General features: G+C 29.9%; 1 protein-coding gene across 1 annotated transcript in view; it reads left to right on the forward strand.

The window, feature by feature from the left end:
- Window positions 1–9251, forward strand: part of LOC108720634 (metabotropic glutamate receptor 8) — a 179929-nt gene that overhangs the window by 139135 nt on the left and 31543 nt on the right. The window contains exons 7-8 of the mRNA XM_018444757.1: window positions 5257–5411; window positions 7718–7966. Of these exons, the coding sequence (XP_018300259.1) occupies window positions 5257–5411; window positions 7718–7966 (404 nt within the window). The remainder of the gene's footprint in view (window positions 1–5256; window positions 5412–7717; window positions 7967–9251) is intronic.

Consider the following 9251-nt stretch of genomic DNA (forward strand, 5'->3'; position numbering starts at 1 on the left):
TATGTATTTATGTACAATTATATAAATATACAATATAAAAATTTATTATATTAATATTAAATGCAAATAAATAATGTAAAGTATAAGTAGTATAAAGATTATAAAATAAGTGTTAAAAGCGAGAGGGTAACCACTAGCTGAAATATTGTTCCACACAGATTACATGATTTCATATGATTTCATCTGATTACAAATAATTTTTTCCACTACATATGAAGTAATTTGGTAAAATATACGATTTTATTTAATATTATACAATGATTTCTCGTGGTTGCATATGTAATTATCGAATTATACATAGAGATTTCATATGAATTTTATAATGATTTCGAGGACCCTGTCCCACGATTACATTAAGTGGTTACCCCCTCGGTTAAACGCTCATGAAGAAACGGCTTATCAAATTATTACTGAAAAAAGAATGTAAACAAAGAGGAACCTGATATCGGAATACGGTCTGTAGATTGCGAAATGACTATCAACATTTCTTTTATTCAATTTACTGTAGTTTGCAAGGCATAAACTATCTAGTGACCCATTTTTGAAGGAAATACACTCATACAATAATTTCAAGAACACTATATCTGTCGCTTTCTATATGTTATGTACGAACAGTATATTCTTTGAAAAATTTCGAATGTAGTTTCAAGAAGTATCTTCAGAGTTATTCTCGATTTGTTGCGGACTTATCGATAGTACAACAGAGTGACTGGACCATCCTGCAATCCGCTCGAAACTGGTCAAACTTTCAGCCGAAGGTGGGAGGCTCGGATATACATTTCCGGCTTCCTTCTTTTATCTTTTACTGAACGAAACAGAAGCAGAAGTGGATAGTTACATTCCTGGTCACCGATCGCAATCTATGACCTCGATATATTGTGAAATCGATCGCTGGATCAGCTATAGATAGCCCTCTTATGTTTGCGCTTCGCTTTATTCAATAACATATCGGTAACTTTCAGAAATTGTTCTCCAATATCTTGGAAGCGAATAGTGTTGCTTGAAACACAACATTAAAACATTTAGATACTGTCGCGATTCTGCAGAAAACAAAATATTTATTTATATTGATAAGGATGTTAATGGATGCTGTATTTAAATTTACATGTTAATAAAAATGTGATAAATTATTTTAACTTATACATCTTAACTTATTTACAGTTTTTCAACACATTAACATCTTGCTAATATGATGTTTGATTGTGTATCAAAATTATTTAAGAATTACTTGTCAATTTAATTTAATTCGTGATATTATTCCAGTAGTTTAATTGCGTTTATAAGTCCGGAAAACCAATTCGGTGCGTATCGATCGGTATAGACTTGAATTTCTATTATTAATTGTGTTTCTTACATGATACGGTCTAAAAATAAGATTCTTATTGTTTAACTTATACAATTTTTTTATTTTTTATTATTAGAAAAACACTTATGTAAAATTTGCAGGAAATTTAATTATGAAAAAAATTTATTTGTTTTATATTAGCTTTATATCTTGTTATGATATCAGATCATTCAAATAATCTATATCAATATCAAAATGTATTATATTCTTTTTCTTTGCAATATCGAAATGCATTATATTCTTTTTTTTGCATTAGATAACAACTAACTGTATTAGGTAAAATAGCTTTGCTTTGATACTGTAGCTTACATCGAATTTTCTATGTACAAATAGAGCCATATACATCAAGCATTGTGTACTTTGACTGTGACATAGATTGGATCATACACCGGATTAGAAAAGTTTTGCACGGTTGCATTTCGATTTTTTGCAATACGAGAAAGTTTAATTGAATTCTACTTCGACCATTTGGACGCGATGTTGTTTCCCATAGCCATGCTAACTATTAGAAGGGATTTTCGGCTACTTTTTCCGACAGCTAATCTTCTTAGGTAGAACCGGGACCCAAGCGGAAAAGAGGCTTACTCGTGGCAAAATGTATAAAGACGAAGAAAGTAAAAATGCGGGAACGAGAAAGCAGACTACCTAAATGAAGAATTTAAATATCTCTACGTAACTATTTCGCAGTGTTCGTAACACGGCAAATGTAAAATACAATCTAGGATCAGTCTAGAATGTTAGGAAGAATTTCAAGTATAAATGTAATTAATATTATCTTTACTTCTGCATAAAAAAATAATGTTATTAACGTCTTATCATAGATTAACATGTTTAAATTGTTTTGTGTTTGACTGTAATTATAAGAAAAGAATGAAAACTTAGATAATGATTTTAATTGCTTTAATAATTAATTGGGTTGAAATTTGAAAATAAACCTTAAATCGTGAACTCTGAAGCAAACCTCCTTTTCCTTTCCGCTTTGTAATAATATGTCTTAAAATACTTTCTAATGTACTGCTTCCCACTAAGTAATGAAATTTGGAGAAACTGTAATTAAGCTATGAAATATCACCACAGCTACCTAACTACCTTTATAGCACTAAATCAACTAGATCCAGCTTTCAACAGTATTATACATGTAGGTTAATTGTGTGCTAACTAAAGTTCGTATTCATATCGTAAATTTAACGCTAGATTTCATTTCCAACACGAGATAACGTTGTGATCTTTATAGGAGATAAATAAAATCGCAGATGTGGCTATATTTTGCTGTGAATTTGTAATTTGAATAAGAATCTAAAAAAACTGTCAACTTATTTTCTTTATTGCGTTCATTTACTCTTTAATTGACGTATTTCGTAAATTTTCTATATATATATATATATGTGTGTGCACATATTATGCAGCCTATAAATTATAGCTATTACAGTTAGGTACATTATAACCATTTCTCTAATTTTTTATATTATACGTATTTAATACACACCTTTGGGTCATTCGTGTCCTGCATATTTTTTTTCTTTGATTTATATACAACAATTATATATAATAATTTATATACAATTTATTATAAATATACAACTTTCTAAAGATACCAAATATACGTAAAAATTGCTTAATAATTTTTATAAGTGATGAAAATTAAATAATTAATCCAGGACACGAAAGACCCGTCGTGTGTAGTAATAGTGCCAAAAATTAAGGTGTGTACCGAGGGGGTAACCACTTAATGTAATCGTGGGACATAGTCCTCAAAATCATTATAAAATTCATATAAAATCTCTATGTATAATCCAATAATTACATATGCAACCACGAGAAATCGTTGTATAATATTAAATAAAATCGTATATTTTACTAAATTACTTCATATGCAGTGAAAAAAATTATTTGTAATCAGATGAAATCATATGAAATTATGTATTCTGTGGAACAATATTTCAGCTAGTGATTACCCCCTCGGTATGTACTAAAGATTAAATCTCATTATGTTGTATACATAATTTTTAAATATAATTTTAGATTATGTACATATATGTATATATAAATTATTAGATATAAATCTATTTTACATTACATATAAAAATTTATTACAAATCTGAAAAGAATTGTCAAAAATAATTGATATTACGCTTTTACTTATAATTAAAAAGAAACTATTCGAACTGTTTGTTCTCTTTTAAAAATCGAAGAAGAAAAACATATCGAAGAAATTAATACACGAATTAGCAACTCTTATAATCAATATCTAGTAGTCAATGCGTCTGAAAGTCTTTTTGTTAACAAAGATGGACGCGATGAAGTGAACAACGGAGCGCGACGCCCTTTTCGAAAAAGGACAAAGAAATTGCACGTTGACGTAAACACGCGGAAGTTTGTTTTTCCGAGCTCACGGGAATTACAAGATAACGATCGATCGCAAATTCTCGCTGTTCGTCCATCAGCCAGGTCCTTCGGGCCGGTCGGACGCGATGTTTCTCGGTTGCTTACGATCTCCAGCTTGATCCTCGCAAGGTAAATAATTGACTTCTGGACCGAGTTTCCCGACGCTGGAGAAAAGCCATTACCGGAACACCGAAACGATTCGATTTCCATGAACCGATAAGTTGATATCGATCTGTGGCTTGCTATCAGAGTTTCTCCTGTCGATATCTTTCCGGATTAACGCGATTGAATCCCATCATGATTCCCTACGGAGCTTAAGTTGACGTTGTAATACGAGAGCTAGTCCTTTCAACGATCTTATTGTTACAATTGAGTTGAGTCAAGTACTAGCTGAGTCGACCTTATTGACTATTTAACAAAGTTAGATAGGAATAATTATTGTAGAAATCATTGTTTCTGTATTTCATGTTTGTAACGGAAAATCAAAAAGATATAAGAACACGTTTCTAATTATAATCTGACAACATCATGTGTACGTGAGAAAAGTTTTTGTTGAAACCACAGCGAATGAGATTTCTAAATAATAATTATATAATTATATCTATATTATACCAAGATGTTTTATATATATAGAGTAAAGCATTAGCTTATTATCATTTCAAATTTTTTTTAAATTTGTGTCTATATACATATTACATCAGCAGAAATATTTAATATAACAAATTAATATAAGAAATTAAAGTATGATTAAATAGCTCATTGTCATTAAAAAATATTTATTTAATAATACGAATTGCTACTGATGGTGAGAAAAATTCTTCTTTTTTTAATAACTAATAGCATGAATCAATTTTCGGCGCACTTGTCAGTAGTACAAATCATTAATCTTCCTAATATTTTTAGTAGAATAGAAACACTATAAGTAGTACAAATTAATTTTTGCAAATGCCTATCTTATCAGTGTAATTACAGTGTAATTACAGCAATATAAGTACATACACAAATTCATGAATTTATAGATATAAATTAGATCTTCCTTTTTGTAACACAAATCAATAGTCAATCACGAAGCCAAACACTTATTATTGTAACAACATACCTACATACTTATATTAAGTTAGATAGAAAAAGGAGCTCAAATGTTTATGCAGTTACAACAAATATTTGTGCGATTATATGCATTTAACACTCTTAAATATTTTTTTGATAAATCAAAAGATATATATATCACTTATATTTTAACTAGGTGCATGATATTACATAAACGCATCCATATATTTAAAAAAAGATATCAAAATAATAAACATAGAAAACTTTAATATCGCTACATTGTCAAGTTTGAATTATATTATAAATTTAATAGCAAGGAGGGAAATAGGGAACGATATCTTATGACGTTATGGATTTAGTTAACTGATTGCGGAGGTCATAGAAGATCCTATTGTACTTGTAGTAGGTTAATGGTAGCTGTGCTCATCATTGCTCATAATTCATCTATCCTTATCACTCAGCTTATCTTGTTGCAGGAAGCTGCTTCAGGCAACAATAAGGGCCAATCGCACGGGCCATTTCATGTGGGTGGGTAGCGATTCGTGGGGCGCCAAAGTTTACCCTGTCCGAGACCAAGAGTTCGCGGCTGAAGGTGCCATTACCATTCTGCCCTATAGGAACGCCCTAAAAGGTAAAAGACCTTCGCTACGCTTTTGCGATCCTATCATAATCGATTAATTGGAAGAATATTTACTCTGAGTTCACTTTTGATCAAAGATAAATAATAAAATGAGAATTAAAATTAATAATTTTTTACAGGGAATTATAATTTTAAATAAGTATATAATGTTAGTGTTTAATATAATGTATAAATATATAATATTAGTATAATTTAATATTTAATATTGTTTATTTAACATTAATATATAATATATAAATATATAATATATAAATTATATTAATATATAATATATAAATACATAATATTAAAAAAAAAGAATGTAGTGTCATATTGTGAAATATATCGACGTAACTAAATTTTTAATTCACTTAATTTGTATGACTCGTATATTTGTTTAAATTAGTTGACTCATTTAATTCCTTAACGTATCTGATCCGTTTTACTGAATCACAATTGAAATTCCTTGTTACCGCAGTTGCTTACTGTGCAACTTTGTTGCCGCAGTAGCGATATCGTTCCAACTTTGACCTGATGTTCATTAATCTTACGTGACAAGTGAGTAATATTTTCCACTTCCGATTATGTCGCATCATTCCCAACTTGTGAGTTAGGATTTGTAGATCGAAGAAATGAACGCAATGGCGCATTTTGCTGTTTCGCACTAAGTAATTAACAGGAATGTCAAACCCTTATTAGTCAAGCTAAATTACTAAAAATTATAATCTACTATTGTAAATACCAAAAAAACCACCATTAGGATATTTTTTCATTCCACAAACTATCAGTTTCGAAAGAGCGAGGGTGCTAAGATATAACAAATAATTTTTTCTGATTACTTAAATTGTCAGTCCCTGCACTACAATTTTCTAAAGTAACTTATGTTGAAACAATATTGCAGTGCTTATTCTTTGTTCCATAAATCTACTTAATATACACCGAAAAAAATTCAACCAAACATTTTTTTCAGTGTACATACTATATGTATATATGATATATAAAACGATAATTACTACATAATATTATTCAATAATCTTTACTTCTCAGAGATGTATTTTCAGAAAATAATTTTATTATATATGATTACATTGCCTTTGAATAAATTGGAGATTAGCTGCATTTTAGTTTTGAAGTGCTAATAATATTGTTCAACTTTTTCCGAATACCAAACGTGAACATTGTCGCGTTTATATTCTTGAAGAGAAATCGAGAAATCGTATCACTGCAGTTGAAATTATAGTTATTAAAAATAACATCTTGCTTGCCATTTTACGGTCTCTTTCAAAAGTCATTTTGAGACTCACGATTACTTAAGTAAATTTAGTTTCAAAGTTTAATTGAAAAAATATAATGATAAAAGTGATGAAACTTTATCAAGTTGTCTTTTTGAAGAAAAATATAAAAATCATGTTAAATATTTTTCCCCAACATAGGTTGTGTAAAAAAAACATCAATACGTATTAACGTTTTAACAAAATAATAAATTATTTTATCCTAAATATTTTGTATTTATATAATAGAAAGAATGCTTTACATCCTTCTATATTATTTAAATTCTTATTACAATAATAATAAGATAAAAAATCACTGTTTCGAAATTTTACGGTTTTCTTGTAAGTACATACCAGTTTATGATAATTGAAAGATTTCAAACTTTATGACATAAATGTATGCCGAATGTTCTGTTGGTTACATTTCACATAATTATAATGCATTATTGTTCTTATTATCAGAAATTAAAATTTATGTTTATTTAGAAAATAAAATCCACTTTATTCGATAGAATCTTTATAAATAAATTTGTCAATAGATGCAAGTTAAATATGCTATGGCTTGTTAAAATATATTCCTTTAAGACGCTATAACACATCTTTTACTGCAGCGTATTTAATGTCGATTACCGATCTAATACATTTAATTTTATATACCTATGTATATAACATTAATAGAAAAGATCATAGAAATTGATTGATCTAAAGGTTTACAAAATTTCCTATTTTCAATTCTTACGTAAAATTACTTTAAAAAAACAGATTTTAATAGATTTTTCAAATTATAAGATATATTATTGTTAAAGTATACATATAATAAAAAAATTAAATGAAAAATTGTATCTTTTATGGAGTATAAGAGGTTAAATAAAAAATAAATTTATTTCAATAAAGTCAACTTTCCTGAATTAAATTATCCTTATTTCAATTTTATCGTGACTGTGAGACACAAGAAATTTCTTCGGCAAAAAGCATGATATATTGAAACTATTAAATCTTATTGAATGTGATTCGTGTAACAAGTACGGTTCAACTCCGATGTTATAGATTTCGACAACTACTATTTGAGATTGCGGCCAAGAATAGGCGACGAATGCGGCGGGCAGACAGAGAAAAATGTTCCCCATAAGTCTTTGACGGATAAGACAGTGAACTGCCGGAATATCTGGTTCCGAGAGTTTTGGTCGCAACATCACAAGTGCACTTTCAGCGTGAACGCGTCGAGCGACATGACACGCTGCACTGGCGAAGAAAACCTTGTCGATTACGAACAAGAGGGCTTGGTGCCTTTTGTCGGTAACGCTTAGATTTACTATATCGTTATATTTTCCTCTGAATGCCTAGCTATTTTACTTTTATGTCGCACAGAAGAAAAAGTATATGCCGGTAATCGATTTATGCCGATGTATCTCTCTAAATGTATGAATAATGTATGAGTATAATTTTTAACTCGGAGGCAGAAAAAGTCAAAAATGAAAACTGATTTTCATTTTTATCTCTCAGTTCTGAATCGTAATTCTCGAAATTCAATATTCAGCTGATACGATAAAGTTACATTTTAGAGATAATTTATTTTGTGAGAATTGACAATTAACTATTTAATAGCTTAAAACTATCAATTTTGATGGAAAATCAGTCTGACTTTCCATTCATTATCAATGATGAATATCCTAAAAAAATAAATTATCGCTCAGTTGTATTTTTATCCTATCTTAAAATTGGCGTGTTACGTGCCCTGAAGCCTCTTTTCGTTGAGGCTGTTAGAGTATTAGTTTGAGTATTAGTTTGTCGTATCTAAAGGTTTTGGGGGTCGCCGATTTCGAATCCGGTCTCAAAATTTGGAAATTCAAAATGGTTGAATCAATATGGCGGATTGAAGTTTTACCGAAAATGCTAAAAGTCTTCCGATTTTTGCGAAATGTAGTATTAAAAGGTTTTCGGGGTCGCTGAAGCCGAAACCAATCTTAAATTTTGAAAATTCAAAATGGCTGAACCAATTTGGCGAACGGAAATGCTACGTGCCTTGAAGCTTCTTTTCGTTGAGGCTCTCAGAGTACTTCCTTTCCGTTGATCCTCTCTTAAAATTGGCGTGTTACGTACCCTGAAGCCTCTTTTCGTTGAGGTTGTTAGAGTAAAGGGTTTTCGCGGTTGTTGATGCCGAATCCGAACCTAGAATTTAAAAATTCAAAATGGCGAAACCAATATGGCGGACGGAAATGCCAAGTTTCTTGATTTCGGCGAAATGAAGTATTAGAAGGTTTTCGGGGTTGTTAATGCCGAATCCGAACCTAGAATTTAAAAATTCAATCAATACGGCGGATGGGAATGTTAAAAATTCTTCAATTTCAGCGAAATGTAGTATTGAATGATTTTCGCTTTCGTTGATATCGAATCCGAATTTTAAATTTAAAAATTCTAGACAATATATCTTAAAGTTAAAGTTATCGGAGCTTGGTTCCCTTTTGTTAAGATTTATCCTGCTTTCTAAAATTCGATTTTTATTCTGGATTCAAAATGGCTGAACCAATATGGCGGTCGGAAATCTTTAAAATTCCTCGATTTTAATGAAATGTTCTATTAA

The sequence above is a fragment of the Mycetomoellerius zeteki genome, unplaced genomic scaffold, assembly GCF_001594055.1.
Source record: "Mycetomoellerius zeteki isolate Tzet28-1 unplaced genomic scaffold, Tzet1.0 scaffold154, whole genome shotgun sequence".
NCBI lineage: Eukaryota > Metazoa > Arthropoda > Insecta > Hymenoptera > Formicidae > Mycetomoellerius > Mycetomoellerius zeteki.